The sequence below is a fragment of the Ammospiza caudacuta genome, chromosome 20 (genome assembly GCF_027887145.1).
Source record: "Ammospiza caudacuta isolate bAmmCau1 chromosome 20, bAmmCau1.pri, whole genome shotgun sequence".
Classification (NCBI taxonomy): Eukaryota; Metazoa; Chordata; class Aves; order Passeriformes; family Passerellidae; genus Ammospiza; species Ammospiza caudacuta.
In genome coordinates, this window is record NC_080612.1 from 9,509,797 (window position 1) to 9,537,539 (window position 27,743).

A 27,743-nucleotide genomic window follows, 5' to 3' on the forward strand; every position below is an offset into this window, starting at 1 on the left:
AATCACTTTGGCACGGCTCGGGCAGCAAGGGCAGGACAGTTACACGGCACAGGGTGACACTGCATCGATCCGGGGTGACACGGCCATGGCAGAGCTGCCCTCTGGCTCCGTGCCTCAGTTTCTCACACACTCACAAACCAGAATTTATAATCACAGTCTTTACAAAGTGTTTGTAAAGTTTTTAGAGCAGAGATCTCCTCAGAGATCAACCTGAGGAGTGTCTCCTCGGACATCAACCTAAGCGCCGGGTGACGGTGACAAACGTCCCTGGCAGGTGAGGGAAGAGCGGATTTGCCTCGGGAGGATGATTAAGAGGATTTTTGTGGCAGGATTCGGGGCGCAGACGGAACTGACTTATGGGACAGCGATTCCGCAGGTGGAGAGCGGCCCGGCAGGGATTTCTGGCTGTGCTGGACTCGGACTGCCGTGGGATGAGGGAAGGAGCAGCCGAGGGATGAGGGAAGGAGCAGCCGAGGGATGAGGGAGCCGCCGCATTCCGGCACCGGCCGCGGCCCCGCGTGTCCCGCAGAGAGAGCCCACAGGGCTGCAGGACTGGGACCGGCTCTGCAGAGCCCTCACACCCCGGGCGGGGCTCTCCGTGTGTCCGTCTGTCTGTCTGCCCCTCTGTGCGGCCCCCAGGGCTGAAGGGGACATCTGGGGACACGTCCCTGAGGTCTCTCTCCAGGACGCCTCGGCTCTCACGGCCCTGCACGGCGCCTGCCCGTCATCCCCTGCTTTCGGGAATCTGTCCCCTCCTTTCAGGGCTCTGTCCCCCGCCCTCGGGCTCTCTGTCCCCTCCTCTCGGGGCTCTGTCCCCGTGCCCTCGGGACGCGCCCGAGCTGCCGCAGCGTCCCCGGGTCACCCGTGCCCTCAGCCAAGATGGCGGCCGTCGCCTCACGCCACCCGGTGCCCCCCGCCCTGATCAAAGATGGCCGCCCCTCCCCGGACCCCCGCGGGTTCTTTGCCCTCACCCAACATGGCGGCGCCGCCCGGCCCCATTGGCGGGCGGGCGCGATGCCGGGGCGGCCATGTTGAGTGCGGCCGCATCCCGCCGTGCCGCGCGGGCGGCGCTGCCGGAAGCGGGCGCGGGGCCGTTGTTGACAACATGGCGGCCGCGGGCGCCGCCGCGGGAGGAAGAGGCGGAGGGAGCGGCGGCGGCGGGCGGGCGCAGCAGCCTCATTCATAGGACCCGGCGCGCTGCCTTCCCTCCCTCCCGCCTTCCCCCGCCCCGGCGGCCGCCTCGCCCCCTCCCCGGCGCTATGTCCTTCTTCAGGCGGAAAGGTAGGGGGGCGGCGGGCGGGCGGCCGCCGGGCTCGTCCCCCGCGCGGCTGCCGGGCCCCGGCCCTGCCCCTCCGGGCACCGGCACCGCCGCCGCGCCCCGCGAGGACGCGCGGGCCCTGAGGAGCGGCGTCCTCGCCAATGACGGTCAGTGCCGGCGCCGCGTCCTCTCCTCCCGCGGGGCTGGGAGGGCTCGGGGCGCCGGGCGGGGCTCGGGGGGCTCGGCCGCCTTCGGGGCTCTCCGGTCAGTGACCGCCGGCTGCGGCCCCGGGCTGCCCGCGGCTCCCGGCGGCTCCGCACGGTGACCGGGGCGGGAGGGGGCTGGGGCGCCTCCCACGCTTCGTGCAGGGTCTGAGCCTCTGAGCCCTTGCCGGATGGTTTTTCACAACGCTGACATAGCCGGCTTTGTATAAATTATAATGGGAATGTACAGCAGCGGCTGAAAATGTCAGTGAAAAAGGGACTCATGGCACCGAGCTCTCCGTGAAAGCCAGAGGAATCCTTGGCTGTTTATTCTGCAATGGATTTGGTAGGGAGCACAAGCTGGGAAATTGAGGGCTGCTGAAATATTTATAATACTCTAGCAGCACAAATGGGCCCAGTTTAAGTGTTCTCTGGGAGTGCAGCGTTCTGAAGGCACTTTGTGCTAATGCTGCAGGCAGGGCCCTGCACTCTCAGCCTGCCCAGCTGTGGTTTGGGTGGTTTTTGTTGAAAGTGGCACCTTTTAGGAAGGGCCCTTGGGAAAGTTCTGTTTCCTCGTGATGCTGCAGCTCGAGCAATGCAACCATTGATCTCCTGATGCAGCGCTGTCCTGAAGCCTCTCAGGGTTACTGAACATCCTGGGAGGCAAGGACCTGGTGCCTGGGCTGATGGAGATGCTCTTGGCTCTCACACCCTCTGGATCTTGCTCAGCCAAAGCAACAGCAATGAAAATGTCACTCTTTGGGGAGGTTAGTGTAGCAGTTGTGCAAGAAATGAATCTAAACTTAGCAGATCTGAAGAGTCTGGAAGGCACTGAGGGCTTTGCAAGTGCCATAATCCTTTTCAGGGCGTTTATATACAAATGTTGAGCTGCAGAATAAAACTTTAATAGTGGTTATGAACGCTTCAAAAAGAGCTGCTGTTGCTTCATTGAGAATTGTGTAGCTGAGGTTTCATCCTGACATGGGATCACAGGGACAAGGTCAGCCTGTGAGGAAACTTTCTCAGGGAGAAAGCCATGAAAGCTCTGATTATCTGAGAAATGTAATTGAGGATCTGTGTTCCTTTGATTAAAGGATCTTTGGTCAGAGAGGCAAATCAGCACTAAATGCCCGAGAGAGAGACGCTGTGAAGGAGAGGAGAAAAGCAACCTTTCATCTGGGCTGTGCATGAAGCACTGCTCGGTGTGATCTCTGTTTTAGGTGTGGTTTTTAGAGAAGATTTGAGCAGGAGCTGTGAGGAAAGCAGCACATTAAGGCTTAGGATAAAACTCTGGCCACGTGCAGGCCAAAATCCCACAAACACCAATGTTCCTGGGGTGAGCTGTTGTTGTTTATGACGATATTGCAGTGGGTAAAAATTAAAACTAATTTAAAATTAAGCCATAGCAAGAATCATAAAACAACTGACCTGTAGAAAAATCAAAACCAGGGGTGAAATGTTTTTATAGCTTGGGCCTTAAAATAAAGTTCTGGCAGACTGAGGGTGGATGATGGGTTGAGAAATCAAAGTATAGCAGGTGAGCTGGGTGCTTGAGGGCAGGTTATGAAACTGCTGCCAGTGGAACTGCTCATCCCTGGGGATATCTTGGGGGTAACGTGCAGTCCCACAGCCTGGCTGACCTCAGCAGGATCTCCCTGGTTTTTGTGTGCTGTTGACTCACTGTGAACGCTTTTTGAGTTTGTTCAGAGCATTTCAAGATGTGAATTGAACCTCTGGAATGTCACGTGCTGCTTTGGCACCCTTTGGAATGGGATTGGCCACGGGAAATGTCGCCCTCAGCCTTGTCCTGTGGTTCCTTCTGGTTTCACACAGGCACCACGCAGCATCCGCTCTCTGGGGGAAGTGAAAGTGAATTCTTGTAGTGAAACTTCACCCTCTGAAATTCGGGCTTGTCCTGGATCAGAGCTGATTTTGTCCCCTCCTGTCACTGGTGTCGCTTGGTCGTGCTCAGAGCTGCTGGGGACAGAAGCAGCCTGTGTGGGAAGGGTTGGGACACGAGCCTGGAGTTGGTATTTCCAGTTATAAGTAGGTATTTAGGGAGGAACTGAGGTATTTAAACTGGAAATAGGCTTACGGAGGGCAGCTGTGCGAAACCCAGGAATTGCTGCTGGCAGCTAGGAACTGGTTTGGTGAAATATTGGAGTGTTTGGGAAGGATGAGAGCTCACAGAGGTTGATTTCCCTCCTGTCCATCAGCTCAGTTATGTAAAGGCTGGTCACCCTCCTGCTGCATCGGCTGCAGGTCAGCGTGGGGAGGGGAGAATCCTCCTCGTTGGGTGTCCCCTGGCCCCTCTGTCACACACACCGTGTGCTCCTGCAGCCGCAGTTCCCCCATGTGCAGCCCCGCAGCGTTGGTGCTCGCAGGGGAGCCTGGAGGCAGCGCTGCAGCCTCGGGCCGGGCCAATTATGTAACCCGAGACCGGAGCTCTCCGCTGAAATATTTACCATGTCTAGATGGGATGGGAGCGCTTCGGGTGGGATTTTGGGGTGTGTTTTGTGGTGTAAATGCGGGATTGTGCGGGGCTGTGCCCTGTGCTTACCTCAGGAAGGGCTCCACACTCGGTGTGCAGGGGTGACCCGTTTGTAGTAATAATCCTGGCCTGGAGCAGCCTCCCTGGTAGATCACATTCTCCAATTTGTTTCTCTGCCATCCTGTTTATGTGCTGCTTGGGTTTCTTTATTTTTGTTTTGAACAGATCTCCTCCTTCACTTCCTTTAGGAGCTTCCTTTAACAAATAGTAATATTAAAAAAAAAAAAAATAAATCCTCAAAGCGCTTTTCCATCACAACTTTTTACACTGTTATCTCCCATCAGTTGTTCACCCGGGGTTTCATGATGATTAAGCAAGAATATTTGTGAGAGAATTAACTGTTTGCAGGGAGTTTCCAGAGCATTTCTGTGGTGCCCATCATGTGCACGGAAGCAGCTCCATGGAGCCAGAGCCTGCCCACATCTCCTCACTGTTGGGTGTTCTGTAACACAAGGGAAATGTTGGTTTTAGGTGAATTTCGGTTCACAGGGAGCACCTGCCAGTGCTCTACACTTAAAACACACCTTTCCCACTCTTCCCAGTTCATGCTGTTTAATAAAGTCACCCTGAGTGAAGCTTTAATCTATAGACAGCAAACATCTTCCTCCGTGGAAATGTAACAGACTGTATTTCATGGAACTTAATTAATGGATGATAAGGTTTTGCTTTTGAAAGTCAACAGGAAAGCTTTGAAAGCCTCTGTCAGTTACTGGATGTGCAATTTAAATGAGAAATCAGTTTTAACAAAATTATAGTTTCTGTCTGCCTCTGATACTTGCTGATGTTGGGGAGTCTCTGTCCATTCTCAGGTGAATGCCATTAGTTACCCAAAATAGCATTAACATTTTCCCTTGTATTTTACAGTGAAAGGCAAAGAACAAGAAAAGACCACAGATGTGAAAGCAATTAAAAGTAAGATCAAACTTTTGTCTGTAAACTCAGATCTCTGCCATCATCAACCATTTTTGTGTTCCCCATCAGGATCATTCCTTACTCCTGAGCACAGATCTGACCTGTGCATCAAACCCAGAACTTAATTCTGTTTCTGGCTATTTATAGTAACTAATCTTTCCTCCTCCTCTTGCTGATCCTGTAGGTGCAGGAGGTTATTAAGTTATGTCAGGCATGAGCTTTAATTCAAAGTGATCAGGCACTCCAGTCACCTTGCAGTGCTTGTTCCTTATCCACAGCAAATTGCTCCTGCAGTTCCTTGCTCAGGTGCAGTGTCCTTTGGAGTTTGCAAAGTGCAGCTTCACTGTCTGGTTTGCAGAAGAAGCTGCAGATTTATCTTGGATGGGGCTGAAGATCCCAGTCCCAATGAGCCGTTCCTTGCTGCTCTGTGGGGTGCAGAGGTCTTGCTCCTGAATGTCTTAGGAAAGGAGAAAAGATCTTGGTGAAATAGAGATTTATAAACTGTAGGAAAACAAGTTTGTTGATCCTGTCAGATTTTCCTGCAGTTCTGAAAGGAGATGAGGTAAATGCCAGAATCTGATTTGCTACTTTTATACCCTCAGACAAAATCTTGTTTCTGTGCTTGGTAATGTGTTATCTGCACATCAAGAGAAAATTGCAGGCTTTTTTCACCTTGGTGGTCTGTCTTTCAAATCAAATGCAGGAAACAGTGAGTTGCATCCATTTCATAGCCACACCTCACCTTTCAGTGCAACTACCAGTTTGGTGACCCTGAAAATAAAAATAAACTTGAAAGTTTATAGTGCTGCATGTAAGCTGCTGGAGCAGCACCTTTATTTGACCCTTAGAGAAAATAGATTTTTTTCTCAAATGTCTAAAATATAAAATTAAATTTAAATCTAATAGCCTGTAGCATTATGAGGAGTGTGACTCTGGCTCTACACAAGTGACCTCCACCAAATTTTCCCGCTGCTGCCATCCCTTGGCCTTGTAAAAAAGGTATTTTCTCCATTATTGGTGATAGGAAACACCCAGGGGCTTTGTAAGAAACAGCAAGTGGTGTCTTGGTGTCCAATCCTGCAGCTGCACAAGCACTTGGCAATAATTTAAATGTTTCCATTGCTCCTGAGGCATCTGTGACATCTAAGTGTGAAATTGTCAACTGCTGTCATAAAATTGGGAATAAAAATAAAGTGATGCAGCATGGAAGTCATGAAGCCCAAGGTGCCTGACACCTTGATGGGACACATCCCTGGAAGTGTGGAGCTGATCAGCTCATCTGATGTGCTTTATTTTTGAGTCAGAGGTGTGAGATGTCCCTGCACGACATCCTCATCCAGCACAGCTTCCTGAGAGCTTTGCAATCTGCTGTCAGCATGGTTGGGGTTTTTTTTCAGCTCTGTCATCAATTAACAATTAGCAGAGTTCTGTGTGAGGAAGTTCTTATTTGTTCTTTTTTGTGTCCTGAAACAGCCAGAGGGGGTTAAGTTTATAACCTGGGTTTCATCACAGGTATTTCCTTATTGCTTTTTTTTTCTCTTGCAACCAAGCAGAAGCAACAAGAATATTTTTGAGAAATAACTCTTATTAAACCTCACAGAGAGATGTGTACCTCAGGATTTTTTAACACATTTTAGCTTTCAAAAGGCATGGAAATGGATTGGCAGGAGCATTGGAACTAAATTAAACTGTTGACAGAGTATAAAGTTGTTACAGTAGTGGTTATCAAGGAAGCAGGAAGACTCAAAAGTATTTCATGTGTAAACTTGGACGTGGCATCTCTTGATTTGCTGCTGAATAAGGAAAATAGAGGTGGGTGGGAATGAATTTATTCTTGCAATAATAAAACTTGGAGTCTTTAATCAGACCCTTAATCAAAGATGACACCCAGAGGTACAGTGAGGTTCTAATGAGAGTGACTCTGCCAGCTCCCTGGTGTATTTTGGGGTGCTCAGCATCGGGCAGTGTTTAGAAGAGGTCTTGGGGTCCTTGTGCTTTACCAGTTGCTGTCCTGATTCCAGCTGCAGTCCCAGTACATTCCCCCCAGAGAAGCACCAGGAATCATGCCTTGCTGGAGGCTGCAGGACCAAGCCACGTGGCCATCAACGCCATCTCTGCCAACATGGACTCCTTCTCCAGCAGCCGCACAGCTGCCCTCAAGAAGCAGCCAAGTCACATGGAAGCTGCTCACTTTGGAGACTTAGGTAAGGCTCTAAGAATGCCAACTTTTCTTTTTATTTTGTGTATTTATTTTGTATATTATTGTGTATTTATTTTGTGATGGTGTGCACTCACCACCCCTTGGTTTTCAGGTAAACAAATAGGTAATAAAAGTGTGGCTGCTGTATAATAGCATCTGTGTTACCCTGGGAGGGAATTGAAGGGAACAGACTTTAATTCCTTTATTTTGGCATTATGTTGGAATTGCCTCTTCACAGTTGCTTTACAGGACACTTCTGTATCTCACCCCCACATCTGTGGTACAATATGGACTCACTCCCTTTCATGTTTTCCTTTAGGCAGATCATGTCTGAACTACCAGGCTCAAGAGACCAAATCAAGCCTTTCCAAGACCCTTGAACAAGTCCTGCAGGACAGTGTAGCCCTCCCTTACTTCATCCAGTTCATGGAGCTGCGCAGGATGGAGCACCTGGTGAAATTCTGGCTGGAGGCCGAGAGCTTCCACTCCACCACGTGGTCCCGCATCCGCGCCCACAGCCTGAACACGGTGAAGCAGAGCTCCCTGGCAGAGCCAGTGTCCCCCTGCAAGCAGCAGGAATTGGGCTCCTCTCCCCCTGCTGCCAGCCTGGAGGAGAGGCTGGAGCTCTCCAAGCCCCACAGAACTGCCAGCAGCCAGAACCACGCAGGGCTGCTGGGGCAGGACAGCCACGGCGCCAGGGCTCTGCCCCGGGGCACAGCAGAGCCTGGGACTCACCCTCTTCCAGATGATCAGCAAGAATCTTCCAAGCTTTCAGTATCAAACAGAAACAGCCCCTCCTCTGCACTAAAGGACTTGTCAGGAAAACTCATGAAAAGTAAGTGCTGTGTGTTCCCTTTGCTTGGAAAGGTGGGAAATGAACGTTTTTGTGCAGGGGGCTGCCTCAGTTCTCAGGCTCTTAGCAAGCCTGATGTGATGTTGCAAGGAAGAAACTTTTGTGTATTATTTATGTTAAACTGATGCTGGTCAGCTTGAGCTGTGTATTGCTTGTCTTGTTTAAAAATAAAAAAGCTGCTGAAGAGACTGCAAAATTATTGTGTACTCAATGAGCTTAGGTTGGTTCTGTTCTTCCATGTGTGATAAGAAATTGAGTGAACGTTGCTATGTCCAGTTGTTCCCTCACCCATCCATCTCACCTTAAAAGAACTGCAGAAAGTTTGGATGGCGGGGCTGGGAATGGATAATTCACTTGTCATGGAAGGTAAATATCCTGTATTACTTAGAATGACATAAGTAGTGGTTGCAAGAGACTTGTGGAGATTTACGTGTGGAATGTACTGTTTTTGTTCTTGGATTTATTTGATAGAGTTCCTTCCCTTGTAACTGATTTGTTGTCATTTGGATTCCACCTCTTCAGAGGCTGCTGGAAGTAAGGATGAAATTAAATATTTCCTTTTGGTAGTGAGCTACATGCACAGTAACATGTTTGTCTACTTTGCATCTACTCAGTCCTCCCTCATTTGTGCAAGTCTGCAGCCAAAAAGGAAACACTTCTTTCTTCATATTGGTTCCTTTTGTTTGCCCAACTGTTTCCTTGTGTTGCATCCCTTTCTCTTGCTGTTTGTGTTTCTCCTGTAGTTATTTGTCATGTGCCTCCACAATACATAACCTCAGCCTCAAAGCCACTTAAACAGGGAAAATGATGTTTTAGTCACCAAAGCATCTCTGCTTTCTGATGTTTAAAAAGAATTTGAAAACACAGGGTCCTTATTGAGAAATCTGAAAAGAATTTGAGTGTAATTTTTTTCTGTCTTCCAGAGCAGAGTCCCAAGTCTCAAACGATGATGTGTAAAGAGCACAACTTGTTTGAGGCATATAATTTTAAGATTTTTTTTTTCCTAGTAATTCCTGTATAATGCAAGTGATTTCTCTGTGATGAGAGCTAGAAATTGGGAATTTGACTTGCCTGAAAGCTGTTGCTTCTGGGACTATGGTGTGCAGCTGAGGAAGTGGGTTCTGCCTTGTGTGCTGGTAGGGAAAATTTGGAGCTGTGTTGTTTTATTCCATCCCAGTCCATGCTGGGTTTGTTGTGACCTGACTGGAGATCACACAGTCCCTGCAGCTGGTCAGGGGCAGAATATGAATATCCTGCAGTGGAAACATCACTGAGAATTAGACAGCTGCTTTTCTGAAGAGCAAATATTTGTTACTCACTCACTCCAAGGAATTCCAAGTTTGATTCTGTGTTTCTTCCCTGCAGGTATAGAACGGGATGCAGTTAGTACTTTTACCAAATATATTTCTCCAGATGCTGCTAAACCAATCCCTATTACAGAAGCAATGAGAAATGACATAGTTGGTAAGAATTAATAATTGCTTCCTCATTTCAGAGCTGCTCTGTCCCCATAAAAATGTGTCTCTAATATGTCACATATTTGCCTTTATTTTTATGAATTTTAAAGGCAGCCTTAAAAGGATAGGAGATTACAAGTGTCAGTGGATCTGACCTTCAGCAGTGCTGTGAATATCCTCATAAAAACTTTCAGAGAGTTTGTTTAAATTAGGGAAAGAATTCTTGGTGATTATGGAGGGGATCCAGATGAGTCTCAATCGAATACTTTAGCCATGTTATTATTATTTGGCCAGCCTTGAAAGCTCTTTGCTCAGTCAGAACCAGCTGATTCTGGTGGATTTGAACTGCAGTCTTTCATTAACCAGTCCTTGCTCTGCCTTCCAGCTCCATCAGCCAAATCCATGTTAAAATTAACCTGCTCTTTCTTTGCAGCAAAGATCTGTGGAGAGGATGGCCAGGTGGATCCCAACTGCTTTGTTACAGCCCAGTCCATAGTGTTCAATGCAATGGAACAAGAGTAAGTTGATGCCATGGTTTGGGTTCTTGTGTCTCTTGTCCTAAAGGTTCTGTTAAGAATGTTTATGGACACATGACCATATCAGCACTTTCTGTGCTGTATTTTATATTTGAAATTGCTCAGATCCCTTCTCTAAATCCATTCTTGCTGAACTTGGCTGTTCACACTCTTGTGTTCTTTATCTCCTTCTTGTGCCATTTACAAACCTGCCCTGTTTCTTGCTGGTTTGGCTTTTATCCATCCAAAAGTATCAGAGTTCTGGGCAAGAGCTGATGGGTTCTGAGGTTGCCTTGGGTGCTGCTGACCCTGATAAGTGACTGTCCCTTGTCTGTGCAGGCACTTTAGTGAATTCCTGCGGAGTCACCATTTCTGTAAATACCAGATTGAGGTGCTGACCAGTGGGACTGTGTATCTGGCTGACATTCTGTTCTGTGAGTCAGCCCTCTTCTACTTCTCTGAGGTGAGTGGCAATGTTTGGGTTTGCTTTTAGATCGCTTTCTAGCAGATGGAACAAATCTGTTCATTCCTTGATGGCTTTGGGTTGGATATTGGGCAGGAATTGATCCCTGGCACAGGGTGCCCAGAGCAGCTGTGGCTGCCCTGGATCCCTGCAAGTGCCCAAGGCCAGGTTGATTAAAGCTTGAAACAACCTGGGATAGTGGAAGGTGTCCCTGCTGTGGAGCTGGATCATTTTTAAGGTTCCATTCCACCCAAACAATTCTGTAATTCTATGATTCTAAATACAATAAAAAGCCCAAGGTGTATTTTTTCTGAGAGAAAATGCACTGAACTTTTTCCTGCCCTCACGTAGAACTAATTCAAATGTTCAAACCTGTCCATTGTGTTGTGGAATGAGTAGTTGTGATTTCCTCTCAGTTGCTGAGTGCTTCTCAGAGTTTCTGCTTTGTAGAAGCTTTGACATTATCTTGATCTTCACATTGTAGTGATTGTAAAAGCCTGGATTGCAGATAACAAATCACAACCAGTGCTATGTGGAGAGGGCACCTTTAGTGATGTCATAGGTTAAATAAAAGATATCACAGTTTCAGGCTCCTGCACCTTTAAGGCATCAGCTCTTGACACACTTGTCCTGACTGTCTGACAAGCTGATGTAGTTTGAAACTGCAGCTTGGGAAGCTGAGACAATGTGCTGAGCTCAGGGTAAGCTAAATGTAGCATGAAAATTGTGCTTCCTGTCCTATGACAAGACAAATAGTTTTTTGGAAACTAAGTGTAAAAATAAGTACAGAAAAGAAATGTCAGAAGTTCTCTTCTTTTTTTCTCCTTTTTTTCCCCCCCAAGCAAGCTAAATCTGCCTGAAACAGAAATTCAAAATACCATGCCCAATTTTGCATCACTAATACATGGTCTATGTTTCTTCTTCTAAATGGGAAGAAGGAAGTTAAAAAATCATCAAAAGTTTCTTGCTAAGACTTCTTTAATCTCCTCTTTTTGTGCTTTCCCTTGCAGTACATGGAGAAGGAAGATGCAGTTAATGTACTGCAGTTCTGGTTGGCAGCAGATAACTTCCAGTCTCAGCTTGCTGCCAAAGAAGGCCAGTATGATGGGCAAGAAGCACAGAATGATGCCATGATTTTGTATGACAAGTGAGGGAGCTCAACAATCCTTTCTTTCTGTACTTGTGCTTTTGTGTTGGCTGTGCAAAAGGAACTTCTCTGCACTCTTGGGCTGGTCTGCTGAGGTGCATTTTATCAAGGTGGCTTTTGATGCGTTTGCACACATGAACTGAATTTTTTTTATATACAGGAGGAGAAATCCTTACAAGGATTCCATTCTTAAACATAATTCAGGGTTTTCAGGACTTGATTGCTTGGTTTTGTTTGGTTAGGAAGTATCAAATCTGATGGGTTGATGTTTGAAGATGGAAGGGGTTTAAGCCTAGTAGCAGAAAAACCTTAATGTTCAGATACTCTTATCCATATAAAGTAGGCTGTAGAAACTCTTCTCACATGTAATAGAAGCCAGCTAGTGCTTGTTCTTAGTATTGTGAAATACTTCCTTTTTTAAGGAAGCAATCAGATCCTTTTTAACATCTGACTTTCAGGAGAGGAACTTTCTTCCTGTACTTTGTGCTTCACTTTAGCAATAAGACAGCTGGGAGACAGACAGCACAACTGCTTCCAGGAAATGTTTGTTCTTAAGCTGAAGTGTGAGGCTCTACCACAACTGGAGTTATTACCCAAGGAGGAAATAATAATTGGAGAGGAAGCAAATGCTTCACTCAGGCTCATCAATCATTCCCCCATCCTTACACTCAGTTTTGGAAGGATGTGAGCAGTAGAGCCAAAGCTGCTTTGGAGTTCTGGGTGTTTCCTGCTCCATTCCTGTCTCCCATCCTCTGTTTTTCATCTGTGTTTCAGGGCAGGGCTCTCAGACTGTTTCAGTCTCACCTGTAGTAGTGAGGACCAGGTGTGTGCAGTGTCTGGGGTGGGCACTGAGCACTGCAGAGGTTTGCAAATCCTCTTTGTGTTGTTTCCTTGCCCTGTCCAGGTACTTCTCCCTGCAGGCCACGCACCCTCTGGGCTTTGATGACTCTGTGAGGCTGGAGATTGAATCCAACATCTGCAGGGAGGGGGGGCCTCTCCCCAACTGCTTCACCACTCCCTTGAGGCAGGCCTGGACAACCATGGAGACGGTGAGAGATCCTCCAGAGTGGGCTGGGGTTGATTCCCCTCCAGAGTGGGCTGGGGTTGATTCCCCTCCAGAGTGGGGTTCACACTCAGTGAGGGTGGTGGGGGCTCCACAGTGTGCCCTGATTTGTGCTGTTCCTTTACTGATTTCCTGTTTACCTGGATAATAGAACAGCTTCAGGAAAATCTGCCAGACTCTTCCCCAGCCTGATTTGAAGATACCACCCACTGCTGCTGTTAATGCTCTGTTTGTCTCATTGGGTGATTATTGCAGTTTAATGGAAGTAACAGAATTTCCTCCCATGTGAATTGCTATCAACAGCTTATTTTGTATCTTTGGAAAATTTTCCTTCCTCTTAGTAGGAGTTGTTTGCAAGTCTAATACAAGTGCTGTGGTTAATAATGTAACTCTGGGATACCCAGATACCAGAGATGAATTATTTGATTCTGGAGCTGCAGAGAATTGTGCACAGTGAAACAGAATAACTGTAAAGCCTGTTGGGCTGCCAGGCTTAAGTTTCTAGAGGGGGGAAAAAGCCCTGAACTTCAGTTCCATTCACTGGGGGATTTCATTAATAGGCAGTTGGGTTTGTTCATTTTGCAGTAGGATTAAAACTTAAAGCAATGCAGTTGCTAATCCACAATAATTCCATGCATGGATGCTTTTACTTGTGTTCCATCTACACAAGGACTGAGATGTTTGTGTGCTCTTCTCTAACTATGGAGACCAACCTTAATTAAAGGAGACTTTTTCCATCTCTCAGGTTTTCCTACCTGGATTCTTGTCCAGCAACCTTTACTACAAATACTTGAATGACCTCATCCATTCAGTCCGAGGAGATGAATTCCCAGGAGGGAACATTGCACTGAGTATCCATGGCCCTGGCAGCTCTCCTGACAGTGATTCCATGGGGAGCACGGATGGCTCTGCCTCCCAGGTACCACCTTGGCTTTCCTGTGTCAATATCCAAGGAAACACCATTCCACTTTCATTTAAAGCCTGTGTTGTGTTAGGATGTGTTTAATCTACCTGCAGCTCAGTTCTGTCAGAAGTGTCTCTGCTATTTGTTGTACCCACAGCCTTGTGCTGCTGTTATTTCTTTACATCAGTGATGTCTTATATTAAGTTGCTGCTTTACTGAAGACTTTTTATAATGCCATAATATCTAAGAATGTTTGTTATTAGAAATAACATTATTTTGTCAATACCATAGTTACAACTTCAGGTGAAAATTGACACTTGTGAATATGCTATCAAATTTAAATATAAACATGCTAGCTTTGTGTGCTCAGTTCTTTTAAAGTGCCAAATCTTCTGTCCTGAAGAGTAAACTCATTTCCAGGGCTGAAGGCATCAATCTGCTCAAACACAGAGCAGATTCTGGCTAACCTGTAACCAGGACAGCTTGGAAACTGCAAGCCCAGCTGAGAGCAGAGGAGCCAAGCAACTGCTGCTTTTATTGAACTCTGCAGGGCAGCCCTGAGCTTCAAACCCAGTATCCACACCACTGTTAGTCATGTCCTGGCTTTCCAGCAACTTGGAAGCTGTACCACCTGCTTGTGCTATTTTTAAACCTCCTAATTTGCAAGGAGGGAATATTCCTCCCCTAGCTGTGAACTGAGGAATAAAATCTGTGTTCTTGCAGCCTCCTGCTGCTTGAACCTCTGAGCAGGAGGAACTGCTGGTAATTGGCTGGGCAATTTAGGAGATGAGGTGCTGCTTTCTGTGTGAGCATTCCTGCTTGTGTGAACAGGAGAATCTCTGGCTCTCTGCATATTTTTGCATAAAGAGCAGCAGGAAAGGAGCTGCCATTGGTGTTCCTGTTCCGTGCTGAGGCGATAATGGAGTGCTGTGTGTTGTGCCCTCTCTGCTGTTGCTCTGATGTTTCCTTGGCTTTTTATTCATAATCTTATATAAATACTCCAGGCCAGAAGATAAATAATTTGTTCTCTGTGCATGGGGGAGGCATCTGTGTTTGGGAATTGCTTAGCAAGAGCAGGAGGGATGTTCCAGACTCACAACAAATGATTTGTGAGCACACATGGACCTGCTGAGCTGATAACTGAGCAGCCTGTGCTGACCTGGGCTTTGTGTCTTTGGCTCTGTCCACAGAATTTTATCATCCTCTGCTAACAACAGTGTCCTGTGAGTTGGGAATTCAAGGCTGTATAGACACACTGATTCTTTTGTACTCTTGCTTAGAGATTTGATGGAGGCTTATCTGTGTTAAAAGCAGTAAAATTGCAGTTTTGTTAAGAAGCTGGTAGTTATCTGCATTGGGCACTAATACTTAGAATTTTTATTTGTAGTCCAATGTCAAAAAGGCTAATGTTAAAATCCTGAAAAATTTTGATGAAGCAATAATTGTAGATGCTGCAAGTCTGGATCCAGAATCTTTGTATCAACGAACATATGCAGGGTAAGGTTCATTTCAGTGTATTGTTTCCTTTCTGGTTACATGTTTCACCTCTGTTTCATTTTTGCTGTATCCTCCTGCATGGAGAGTAGGCCTAAATGCAAGATCTTAGTCCATGTCTTAATATTTGATAGTAACTTTATTTCAATAGTGTGATTTAACACCCAGTGAATGTTTCTTTGGTCAAAATGGCAGCCAGAAAAATATTTCTAATTGATTTTTCTCTTCCTCTTAGTTATTGTTCCTCTTTGATTCCAAAATGTAGCCAATATATAGCCAAATACAGCTTTCCATAATGCCAAAGTTCTTTTGATCACCCACATGGTTCTTCACTCCTCTCCTCAGGAAGATGACATTTGGAAGAGTCAGTGACCTGGGGCAGTTCATCAGAGAATCTGAACCAGAGCCTGATGTCAAAAAATCAAAAGGTTTGCTTTGTTCTTTCTCTCCATTTCTGCAAACATCTGCAGAGCTGCTCTCTTCCCTGCTGAAGTTAAGACAGGCAAAGTGTTTGACTCTTTGCAGATCTGTTTTAAGCTAAATAGAAATTCTGTGGGGATTGGCCTGTAGTGAGGCAAAACCCATCTCTGGCTCAGTTTCCTACCCAAATTCTGCTTTCCTGGTCCAGCTGGACTCCAGGGAGGATGAGCAGCCTGTGGGAGTTGGAGCTGTTGGTGGAACGTGGCAGGGATGGAAGTGTCAGCAGCTGAGCTGGTGATCAAACCCTCAAAGCTTTGGTCTTGAGATGAAAAAGAGCTGCAGCTCTCCACAAGCTTCCCACCCAGGCTGGGACCTGCTGCTGGTGCTGCTGTTCAGCTCTGGGGAAGGCTCAGTGTCCAAATGGCTGCAGGCAGTCCCTTGTCCTTCCTGGCACCCCTCCATGTCCTGAATGGCAGCAGAGCAAACCTCAGAAGGGTGACAGGAATCAGCTTTGTGCCTCACTTTGCTGACATACCTTGCTTGCTATTTTTATCTCAACCAGGGTCCATGTTTTCACAAGCAATGAAGAAATGGGTTCAAGGAAATACAGATGAGGTGTGTCCTCTTTCATGTTCTTCTTGTGACTTTAAACTTCAGAGAAATAAAGCATTGATGTTCTTAATCCTGCCTGTTATCTCTGAGTATCTTTTTGCTGCACCCAGAACAGGGAGACTCTGTGTGCTAAATGTAGTTTGATTGCATGTATGTGTGAAACTGGTTTGCTCTTTGCCAGTGCTTGCTGGTTGAACTAATTAAGTGTGTGCTTGCAGTCAGGGTTTTTCTTGTTGTGGTTTTATTTATCTGTAAGTAGGGGTGGAAGTGTTATTTGAGTGACCACTGCACATGGATTCCAGGCTGCATTTTTCCCCTCTGAGGGGCTTGGATAAATCTCCAAGAGATAAATCTAAAATCTCCACTAACTCTCTTGGAAATTGCATCAAGCCTTAGGTAAAATAATTGAAGTTAACACTTGGAAGCCAGGTGCATTTCCATTGAGGGAGGATATATTCATACCAGTTATAGAGTTGTGAAGATTTCCCTGACTCCAAGGCTGTGCTGAGAGCACTGTGTTTGTCCTTTAAGAACCTGAGGCTATCTGTGTTTTGGGCTGTGTTTTTCAGGCTCAAGAAGAGATGGCTTGGAGGATAGCAAAGATGATTGTCAACAACGTGATGCAGCAGGCGCAGTGTGAGCAGCCCGTGGAGAAGGTCACCAAGGTAGGGGGTGGAGAGGCTGCTGCCTTCATCTGGCTCCAGCCAGTCTGTGGGAGGAGCAGAGCTCTCACTTGCCTTCCTCCTGTGGCTGAAACCCACGCTGGAAAATGTTCAAACCAGCAGAGCATGAGAGGAAGAAACAAAGGTTGGAAGTGTTTGAGCCTACGTGTGATGTAGGAATTTCTTAGCAGATGCCTGTGGTGGTTCTCCTGTGCAAGCATTAAACTTGTCTTGGTTTGAGTCTCCAAACTGCCTAATTAGTTAAAAGGGTGATCTGTGCTGCAGGATGAAGTGTAATTCCTGCCGTGAGCTCACACTTGCTGTGTCCTCTTAGTCAGTAGTGGCATTTCTACTTGAAGTTCAGTGAAACTCAGCAGCTGTGGATTTGTCTCATTGGGTGCTCTCATTTACACACTTCTGTCTCCAGACTTTCACCCTGTGCATGGGTTTGTGTGTTGTTGCTTAATGGCTGTTGTTGTACAGCCCATGTGTTCTCTGTTTAAAAAAACCCCAGTTCTGAGGCAGCAGTTGGATTTTGTGAAATATTGGTGACAGCAGGTTACCAAGTTCATGTCTGGTACTTCTGACTTTCGGGCATGTGAGTTTGTAAAAATTAACTTGCATTATGTTCAGTTATTGAAAGTGCACATGTGCCAAAGCCCAGATTTTGGATCCAAATGGGTGGATCCACAGTTTCACTGGGAGTGAACACTGATTATTTTCTTTCTAATAGAGCAGTAACATTTAAATAACTTGTACAATGACTTCACTTGATAGCTTGGCTGCAATGATACAATTCCAGTTTGCCTGGATGAAAAGGTCACTCAGCACAGTATTTAGAATTCTCAAATGACTGCAGATGCTCTGGATTCAATTAAGCAAGTAATCAAAAGGCTGAGTGTGTTTGGATTAGGTTTGGAGCTTTTTTCTTCCCTAAACTCAAACAAACCTGGCTTCAACGTTTTTAAACACAAAATGTCTTTGTATTGAACAGTTACCTTGCATGTTTTAGGGTAAAATTAACTGGTTTTCCCTTTTCCAGCTATGATTTTAGAAACTCCAGGACAGGAAATCTGGTTTTCCACTTTGAGAACGAGCGAACTTTCCCTATTGGTGGATTCTTTAACACAGCCAATAAAAACAAAGCACTGCTACTCCAACCACTGGAATCCCCCTCATTTCTGAGGAAGAATGAAGAAGAAGCAATCCTGGACCTCCACTGTAGAGAGTGAAGAAACACTTCTGCCTGGTGTGTGTGGCATTCACAGAAATGATGGTTCTGAGATGAAGATGCAGTTTACAAATGTGTCACTGAGGAACTGTCATTGACTTCACAAATACTTGACCCTGTCTCACAAAAAGACTTTCAAGCAAAATATCTGCAATGGGACACACAGGCCACAACAGAGGGGAAGGTTTTGCTGTAGTTTCTGGTTCTACTGCTTGTAATTTTTAAACACAGAGTTGGAAGGGCTGTGGGGCAAATCCATGGGCAGTGAATGACCTGGGAAGTTCTAAGTTTAATTTTCCGTTACTTGAAATAGATGAGTATTCAAGTGTAAGATAAATGTATTTTACTTCATACCTGCATTAACTCTGAAGGCAGTGTAGAAGGGTCAGGAACTCCTCCTTGCTGAGCTCCTACACCTGCACACACACACACATCTCCCCTGCTTCCACCACAGGGCAGAGCCAAGGCTGGTCCTGCAGCCCCTCTGCTCCCACCTTGGACCCTGCAGTGCTCCACTCCTGTCCTCACCATCCCTGAGCAAGGAAAAAAGGAATTGCTGCCACTCTCCATTGCTTGTTGTCCTCCACCCAACGTAGGATCTAATTCCAGATGTTTGGTTTACAAAGAAAAACAGTTTTTAATGACCTCTGGCCTTCTTCCTGACACTGTCCACACTTACCATGTTACACAGCACCTCCTTTTTTTCCCCCAGCAAATCGATTTTGCAGGGTAGCAGAAGTACTCAGTGTCTCACCCTTATGTTACTGCTGCATTTTTAGTATACAACACTTTTATTTCGGGTCTTTTTTTTAACTCTAATGATTGCTTTTCTCCTCAAACTTGTGCAAAGAAATCACTATGCGAAGAACTCAAATCATTTCCAATGTTCAGAATATCTTGATTGACTAGAAAGTGTTATTCTGTTGCAATATTTGATTGTATAGAGACACACTGTATTGTTATGAAAAAGCAAAAAAGGCTGTGTATAGGTTTTTGGTACTATGTACCACCTCTTATTTCTCTCATACCCAAGCATTCATGTACTTAAAACATACTATATTTAATTGTGTTTTGATTTAAAATATATAAATATTAAAATTTGTGTCGATTTTCTGTTTTCATGGGGTTTGAAGTTACATGGGATGGGGTTTTTAATGTAAGTTTTAGGGTTCATTTTGCCCTCATTTCTTAATAGATTATGTTAATGGCAGTGTGGTGAATAAGATTAATTCTTATTTAAATAGTAAATAAGTTGTTCAATCACAGGACATGGCAGAAGTTCGCTGGGAAAAGTGTAAAGGGGCAGGGGTTGGTCGTGATGTATTGAACCACATTAAACTCTTGCCTATTTTAGTGCACCCCTGCCTCAATTTCCTCCCTGGCACAATCCCAAGTCATTCTGGGCATGTTCACAGATTACAGCTCCCAGATTTGGATATGGATGTTGCTCAGGGCTGCGTTTCGTTAAACTCTGGGCCAGATTGGATGTGAGAGGCTCGGCCCATCTTGAGTCGTTTTGGCACCAAACCCCCCCGAGGTTTTGGGAAGTTTTGGACCCGCGGGAGTTGTCCCTGCCCGGCCTCGAACCCGCGGCCCCGGGAAGAGCCGCGCTCACCGCCGGCCGCCAGGGGGCAGCAGCGCCGCGCTCGGCGCTCCCCGCCCGCTTCCGGCGCACGTGGGGCGGGCGCGCACATGGCCGCGGTGAGCGGGACCGGGGTGGCCGGGGCCGGGATGGGCAGCACCGGGAAGCTGCAGGGGTGGGAGTGCTGCGGCGTTCCGGGGGCTCCTCGCCCTCTCCTGGGGTTCCCCCGCGCGGCTCCTGCTCGGTGCGGGCTGTTTCTCCGTCCCGCGGGGGGTCCCCCTGTAGAGGTTCAGAGGTTCCCTGTCCCCGGGAGGGGATCGCTGCCGGGGTGGGAGCTGTGCCCGCCGCCCGCTGGGGTTCCCGGAGCTGAGCCCGCTGTCCCGCAGAACATGTCGCCGGACGAGGAGGATGTGCAGCGGCTCCTGATCCAGTTCCGCGATGAGGCGGGGGAGTGCCTGGGCTCCCCCTTCGACGTGCCCGTCACCATCACTCCGGACAAGCTGCAGCTGGTCTGCAACGCCCTCCTGCAGAAGGTGAGACCCTCCCGAGCTCCCCGGCACCCCCAGCCCGACCGGCGCCGCCCTCGCTACCTCACCTGCCTTCCCTCCCGCAGGATGAGCCGGTGCCTCTGGCCTTCTTCGTGCACGATGCCGAGATCGTGGCGTCGCTGGAGAAGACCCTGGCAGGGCAGAGCGTGGAGACAGAGAAGGTCCTGGACATCATCTACCAGCCGCAGGCGGTGTTCAGGGTGCGGGCGGTCACACGCTGCACCAGCTCCCTGGAGGGACACACCGAGGCCGTCATCTCGGTGGCTTTCAGCCCCACGGGAAAGTACGAGGCTGTGGCTGCAGGCGGGGATCAGGGCAAGGCGGCAGCTGCCGTTGTCCTGTCCTGGGGACACTGTCCTGTCCTGGGGACACTGTGCTGAGCTGTTCCCCCTCTCCCAGGTACCTGGCGAGCGGCTCTGGAGACACCACTGTCCGTTTCTGGGACCTGAGCACGGAAACGCCGCAGTTCACGGCCAAAGGTGGGTGCTGGGGAGTGCCAGGAGGGCACCTTGTGACCCCTGCCCTCATGGACCCCTGTGTGCCTGGGGGACAAGCAGGGCAGAGCCTGGTGCTGTCTGAGCTGGGACTGCAGCCTGGGGAGGGAGTAGCTCTCTTTGGCAAAGTGGTGAAAGAGGGGCTGGCCAGGAGGAGCACAGAGTGGCTTCCTGCTGGGACACCAGGGACACTCCCAGCTCTCCACTCACACCCTCTGTGCTCTCTCTCTCTGCCAGGTCACCGGCACTGGGTGCTCAGCATTGCTTGGTCACCTGATGGCAAGAAACTGGCCTCGGGCTGCAAGAACAGCCAGGTACACCTGGGCTCCCTCAGCATGGGGCTGGGGGGGATTAGGGGTGTTCCTTGTTTCTTCAGGGGTGTATCCCATTGTTTGGAGCAGGATTCCCATTCTCCAGAGGAGCTCTGTGTGTGGATGTGTCCCAGTATTGCAAGAAGCCTCTCTGTGCCAGGCAGTGCTCTGGCATTGTCACCTTGAGGAGCTCTTGCTGCTCAGTCCTGCTGTCTCGTGGCAGACGCTTTTCCCTCTGTCCAGGAAAGAGTCCAGGCTCTGGATGTGGTCCTTGGCAGGCAGCTCCATCACGAGGGAGGTGTCTGGAGTGAGGATGGGTCAGGCCTGCTGTTGGCGTGATCCAGCCGTGCTGCAGCAGCCTGGTCACAGCGTTCCCACACAGACACGGCCAAATTCCCTCTTGCACAAATGTGAAAGGAGTTCAGCCCTCGCTGTGGGGCAAAATTTGTGTGCCTGAAGTGCAGAAATGTGTGGTTAAATGGGAGCTGAGTTCCTGAGGGGCAGTTTCTCTCTCTAACCTTTGAATGGTCTGGGAGCAATGACAGCACTCACAGAGCTGCCAAAGTTGTGATGCCAGTCCCAAGGAAATGTCCTGGGCCAGGGTGGTTCAGCCATGGTTTGGGGCTGCTCTGCCTTTAATTGAACCCAGAGAGCTGCTTGTCCTCCTTTTCCCTATTTCTCCTCAGTTCTTAAGTAGGAGATGACTAATGCCTTGGCTCTTAAGATGAACATTTATGTAGAGAGAGAATCAACAAGAGAAAACCAGCATGTGTCCCACCCACAGCATCCGATAATCAGCAGCGTTTAGCTGTGGCTTTCACTGTGCTCTGCAAACACTCCCTGAGTTTCTGGCACGGGGTGGCTCTTGGGGGACTGTATCTTTTTTGAGTTGAGTCAGATAACTTTGTAGCAGCAGTGCTGTAGGCAGACAGGAGGGCAATCAGGTCTCATTCTTTTGGGTGTCAGCTGATTGCTGCAGGGATTTGGAAAGGCATCCAGCCCCCTTCCCCTGCTGCTGCCTGCGAGTGCAAACACGATCCCAAGGACACCTCTGCTTTCTAAATGGAGCTCCGACGTCTGTGGGATTCACATGATGTCTGTGGCCTGACGTGACCCTGGTGCTTCCTCTCTTGCCCAGATCTTCCTCTGGGACCCGGCCACTGGCAGCCAGATCGGCCGGGTGCTCTCTGGCCACTCCAAATGGATCACGTGGCTGTGCTGGGAGCCGCTCCACAGGTGAGTGAAGGGCCAGCTCAGCCCTTCCCCTCTGCTCCTGTGGAAAAAGCAGCCTGACCTGAAGGGCATTGCTCCTGTTTGCCTTGCTCCTGTTACGGGAAAAAGCCCACGTCAAACAGCTCTCAAGGTGAGCTGGGAAAAATCTGGGAGCCAGGAGTCCCAGGTGCTGCTCACAGTCCCTGGGAGTTGCTGGGGAATCACTGCCAGGCTGTGTCTCTTTTCCCCTGGGTATAAAAACACACCTGCTTCTGTGGTGCTGGACAAACCCTGATGTGCTGAGGTGGGAGCAGGGAAGCCTGGTGGTGTCCAAGGGCAGAGCTCTCCTTTCTGCTCTCCTGATCCTGCTGGCCTCTGTCATGCTGTTTGTTTATCATCAGGGATGATTAACTGTACAATCCCCTTATCCCTTCGATCAGCTAAAGCTCCCTCTGGGAGAGGTGGGTGGAAGGGGACAGTTGTAGCCATTAATCCAAGATGTTACAGAAATAAATAAAAAAGAAAGAAAAAGGGCCCCTTCAGAGCAGAGCCCTGCAAATTGAATTTGCCAGTAGGAAGCTCCAGCTATTTGCAGACAATTAACTGGATTAGCAAAAAAATGATTGTAAGGAAGATGAGGAAATGGGGAGGAGAGACATGACCCTGCCAGGACTGCAGTTCTCCTTCTTCAGCCAGTTCCAGTGAAATGGGAGGGGCTGTGCTCTTCCTCACTGCTGGTGCCACCATGCAAAATGATAAAGATATGCAAAGGCAGAGGTTGTGGCTGCCCTGTCCTTGCTGGGTTGTGGCCAGCTGCTTCCAGATGTGTTCAGTTTGTCCCCTGAGCCACAATGGATGTGGATGGACAGAGTTCCTTTCAGCTCTGTCCACAGGCTGGAGGTGAAGCATGGCAGAGGCAGGGGAACATCCAACACATTCCCAATGTCCCATGGGTCTGTGCTCCCTGTGTGAGGCTGATCCCCTGCCCAGGGCTCTCTCCAGCCTGTGCCCAGGGAAGGTGCCAGTTTGTGGTGACCTCATTAGCCAGTAGGTTAAAGTTGTGCAAACAAGGTCATTGCCAAGGCCTCAGCTGCCAGGTTTACCCTGGACTGATTTCTCCAATGTGCAGCCCAGGAGTTGGTTTGGAGGAGGCATTTGTCTGCCTCTCCCCTGCCTTGTGAGACCTTGTTCCCTGGAGGTCAGTGCTCTGCCCCTGACTGGCCTCTCTCTGATCTTAAGGCAAAATAAAGTTACATTTTATTGCCTGCTGGACCCTTGAATCCTCTGGGGCTGGTGGGAGGGAGCTCAGGGGAGCTGCACAAATGGATTTGATCTCTTTGCCAGAAACCCAGAGTGCCGTTACCTGGCCAGTGCCTCCAAGGACTGCAGCATCCGCATCTGGGACACGCTGATGGGCAGGTGTGACAAGATCCTCACGAGCCACACGCAGTCCGTGACCTGTGTCAAGTGGGGGGGCGATGGCTTGCTCTACTCCTCCTCCCAGGACAGGACCATCAAAGTCTGGAGGAGCCAGGATGTAAGTGAGGGACTGCCCTTGGGCTGCTGGGCACACTGTGGGGTAGCTTTGTCTGCTCTTCCTGGCACAGCTTGTGCCCTGAAAAACAGAGCTGCTCTATCTTCCTGACCTGTCAGACCTGTTGCTTGGCACCATTTGCAAGGGGTATCTGTTGTGTGATGTTTTCATCCTTAAGAGCATTAAATGGGTCTAAAAGCTGGAAACATCCCTGCAGCAACCTGAGCTGGTGGGTGTTGTGCAAGGGAAACTGATTCCTGAAGCTCAACAGCGTTCTGTCCTCCCTGCTTACTGAACCTGCCTGCAGCTGGTTTGGAAAGTGTGGGGTGTGTCCCTGCAGCCTGGTGGCTGTGTCCTGTCCCTGTCTGAGGGTGGCTGTGTCCCCAGGGTGTGCTGTGCCGCACGCTGCAGGGCCACGCTCACTGGGTGAACACCATGGCCCTGAGCACCGACTACGTTCTCCGCACCGGCGCCTTCGAGCCGGCCGAGGCCACCATCAACCCCCAGGATGTCAAAGGCTCCTGTGAGTGCAGCACCCACCTTGGAGGCTGGGGGAGGGCTGGTCATGCTGGAAGTCAAGATTTTTCTTGCCCATGCCAGGGTGGAGAAGTCTGGGGGATGGGGAGGTCACTTTGGCAAATTGAGCGGTCACAAATGCTCCTGCTAAACCTGCAGAGCCAGGACTGGACTTGGCATGACAAGGTTATAAAATTTCTTTTCGTCTAAGGATTGCCAATCTCTCTTTCACCCTCCTTTTCCCTTTTTCAGTGTCAGAACTGAAAGAGAGGGCACTGCAGAGGTACAACCAAGTCCGGGTAAGTCCCTTTTGTCCCTGCTGTCACTGGTGAAAGCAGTGGACACCCCAACACTGCTGTGCTTTCAAGCTCTCCACACCTGGCTTGTACAAAACTTGGGCTCTTCCATCTCCTTTTCAGGGCCAGGAACCAGAAAGGCTTGTCTCGGGGTCAGATGATTTCACCCTGTTTCTTTGGAGACCAGCAGAAGACAAGAAGCCACTGGAGAGAATGACAGGCCACCAGGCATTGATTAACCAAGTCCTGTTCTCGCCAGACACCCGGACCATCGCTAGTGCCTCCTTTGACAAGTCCATAAAGCTCTGGGATGGTAGGACAGGAAAGTGAGTTGGTTTGTTCTGTTAGAGGTGGTGCTGCTATGGAGTCTGTGTGTAATGCTCAGGGCACACAGGGCTGGGCCCAGTTCATTGCCAGCAGCTCCCTGGTGTGTTCAGCATCTCTGTGGCCTCAGCTCATACAAAGTCACTCTGCTGCCTCTGCGTTTTTCTGCCCTTGGGAAGTCTTGTCTGGCTTTTCTTGTGTCAGGGTGTCTGTGCTTGGCTCTGTGTGTGCAGCCCCACTGTGACTCAGGTGTGCCTGGCACCTGTTTGCACACCCTGTTGCTGCAGGGTCAGTTCTTCGGGGCGGGCGCAGCTGTGGTGGGATGGGATGTTCCACTCCAGTGATCTCCTGAAGATGTGTGTGTTGGGAACTGGAGACTGACCCAGTTTAAACAGTTCTTGTGCCAGAGAACAGCTTGTTCTGGATGATGCAAATTCTTGTAGTTACAAGTAGTGCTGTTGGTGTTTGGATGCTCCTGTAATCCAGCTTTTAACTTTCAGCTGCAGTACTGGTGAGCTCTTGGAGGCAGCAAACCAACCTTAATATTCATGAGCTCGGTTTTCATGTCAGTGATTTTAAAGGTCCTTCTAAATCTGGGCTGCTCAGCTAGAGAGGGAAGGACACACCTGTGCAGGTTACTTCACACCTGAGGGCTGAAGTGTTGCCTGCTGGATAAAGGTCTCTTGTCTGAGGGAGTGGGATGGGGAGACATTCTCTAGAAGGTTCTGAGCCCACTTGGGAGAGTTTTTGGATGGAGTCTGTCTAGCGATTGACTGCTTGGAGTGTGCTGGGCATCCTGTGACTGTGCTGGTGGAGAAGAAACACGAATGCAAGGGCAGGTTAGGAACAAAGCCTGCTGCTCTGACAGCCTGTCCTTGTCCCAGGTACCTGACGTCGCTGCGGGGCCACGTCTCGGCCGTGTACCAGATCGCCTGGTCAGCCGACAGCCGCTTGCTGGTGAGCGGCAGCAGCGACAGCACCCTCAAGGTCTGGGATGCCAAGACAAAGAAATTGGCCATCGATCTGCCCGGCCACGCAGATGAGGTGAGCTGCCTGCTGGGGCTGGGGGCTTTGGGAGGCAGCAGTGACCCCTCCTCCCAGCACAGGTGACTGATTCCCATCTCACCAGGTGTATGCAGCGGATTGGAGCCCGGACGGACAGAGGGTGGCGAGCGGAGGGAAGGACAAGTGTTTGCGGATGTGAGTAACCTGTTTGTCCATGAGGGTGTTGCAGCTACTCCCTGTGCCCCTCAGAGCCACAGTGCCCTTGCAGGGACCTGCATGGTTAGGGCATGATCTCCTTCAGAGAGCACTGTGTCACATCCCAGCTGGGAGAGAGACCTGACCTCTCTCAGGGCTGGGAGATAACTAGAAAGCAGAGCCCCTCCAGCCGAGGGGGCTGGAATTTGACTCAGGATGAAATTTGACTCAGATATTTTGACTCCTGGACAGGGAAAGGAACAGTTGCACCAGCTGGTCAGGTCTTCCTTTCTGACCTTCTTCCCTTTCCCAGTCATGCAGACAAATTCCTGGGAGCTGGTTGCCATTTCCCTGTGGCTGGTGACCCCAGGTCCCTGTGGTGCTGCTGGTGCCTGCTGGGCAGAGCTGTGCCCCACCACAGGGACACAGCAGCTCTTTCCCTTTGCAGATGGCGTCGATAGGAGCAGTGACATGGAGCTGGTCCTGCCCTCAGCACAGTCCTGGGACATCTCCACGGTGATGGATGAAGAGATTGACCCAACACAGCTCCGTGTTCCCGTTGGCAACTCTCCCTCATGGACTCTTTCCTTATATTTATTTAAGGAAATTTTAATTTTAGTTCTTATTAAGAGCTGTGCATTGTAGGATGATTTCCTCTGAACTTCACAGGAGCGATATCTCATCTGCCTCCATCTCAACTGGCTTTTTATTGGAATTTCGGCCTCACAGTAGCCATTGTCCTGAAAGGGGCAAGCAGAGGGTGGAGATTGCTATTGCCCTTTCCTGCTCTGTGAAGAATCCTGTGGAGAAGAGGGTTTTAGTGGGAACAGAGAGGGTTGTCCTTGTGTGGCCTCCAGAGAGAGAGAAAAATAGGAAAATTCAGCACATCAATCCATTGCAGAATTGTGCTTGGCTGCACAATGTCACAATGTCTGGGACAAAGATCTGCTGAAAATGAGGACTTGGGGCTTCTCATTATTCCAGTAAGGTTTTGCCTTTCCACACAGCCCCATTTTCCTGTAGGCTGTGCTGAGCATTATCTGCCAGTGATCCTCTGCATCCACAGCAGATCACTCCTTGGCTGATCTGTTCAGGGTGCAACAGGCCTGGACTTCAAACGACTGCTGGAGCTGTGCTGAGTTTTCAGATTTCAGGAGCTCTTGGGAATGGGAAAATGAGACTCTGAACAGGGGAGAGAGTGCCCATTTCCCATCCACCACTGGCTCAGGGGGAGGAAGGATAGGGTGGGGAAGAATGGAACAGGAATTCTGTGTGCCACTTGTCCCTTGCCCTGGATACGTGCTGACAGCAGGGCTGGGACAGACACAGAAAATAGCAATACTGCCATTGCACAGGGCTGGCTCCTTCTGGAATTTCTCAAATGCATTTGCTTGCCCAGTGGGTGAGAGGGATTCACACTGTCAGCTGGGTATTTGTAAGTTTGCTTATGAGCCCTTTTATCAGTCAGTTCAGGCTTCCAGCCACCATGAGGTGAATAGACCTAGACGAAGTGTTTATTGCCAGGATGCTTACAAAACAGAAAATCAAGATGTGATTAATAAGGAGCAGAAATGATACTGTCAGATTTAGTTGCAGTGGGTTAGCATGAAGGTCAAAACATTCTCCATAGCCCTCATATGCAGTGATTACTACAACTCAGAACAGGAGTTTGGGTCTCAGATGCTTCCCAGCTGCAGAAGATGCATTTTAGGACTTTATCCCTGCTTTGGAGGATTAAGATGGTGCAGTAATGGCCTTTGGTTTGTCTGCAAGTGTTCATG

The 27,743-nt window shown here is 48.9% G+C and overlaps 2 protein-coding genes across 2 annotated transcripts; both read left to right on the forward strand.

Annotated features, from left to right (window-relative positions):
* The first annotated feature begins 1,113 nt into the window (after nt 1-1,113).
* On the forward strand, nt 1,114-19,043 carry AKAP10 (A-kinase anchoring protein 10). Its single transcript, XM_058817784.1, has 15 exons — nt 1,114-1,425; nt 4,877-4,924; nt 6,946-7,128; nt 7,444-7,959; nt 9,343-9,441; nt 9,868-9,952; nt 10,289-10,412; nt 11,423-11,559; nt 12,464-12,608; nt 13,368-13,541; nt 14,914-15,023; nt 15,366-15,448; nt 16,003-16,055; nt 16,622-16,717; nt 17,757-19,043. Exons 1-15 carry the CDS (start codon nt 1,260-1,262, stop codon nt 17,760-17,762), a joined length of 2,025 nt encoding a protein of 674 aa, XP_058673767.1. The 5' UTR covers nt 1,114-1,259; the 3' UTR covers nt 17,763-19,043.
* Nucleotides 19,044-19,626: 583 nt separating this feature from the next.
* NLE1 (notchless homolog 1) lies at nt 19,627-26,649 on the forward strand. The gene is made up of 13 exons (XM_058817879.1): nt 19,627-19,646; nt 19,914-20,060; nt 20,141-20,358; nt 20,475-20,554; nt 20,807-20,883; nt 22,019-22,116; nt 23,437-23,629; nt 24,014-24,149; nt 24,395-24,441; nt 24,562-24,764; nt 25,647-25,806; nt 25,892-25,962; nt 26,411-26,649. The coding sequence occupies exons 1-13, from the start codon at nt 19,638-19,640 to the stop codon at nt 26,421-26,423; spliced, it is 1,452 nt and encodes a 483-aa protein (XP_058673862.1). The 5' UTR covers nt 19,627-19,637; the 3' UTR covers nt 26,424-26,649.
* The last annotated feature ends 1,094 nt before the right edge of the window (nt 26,650-27,743 follow it).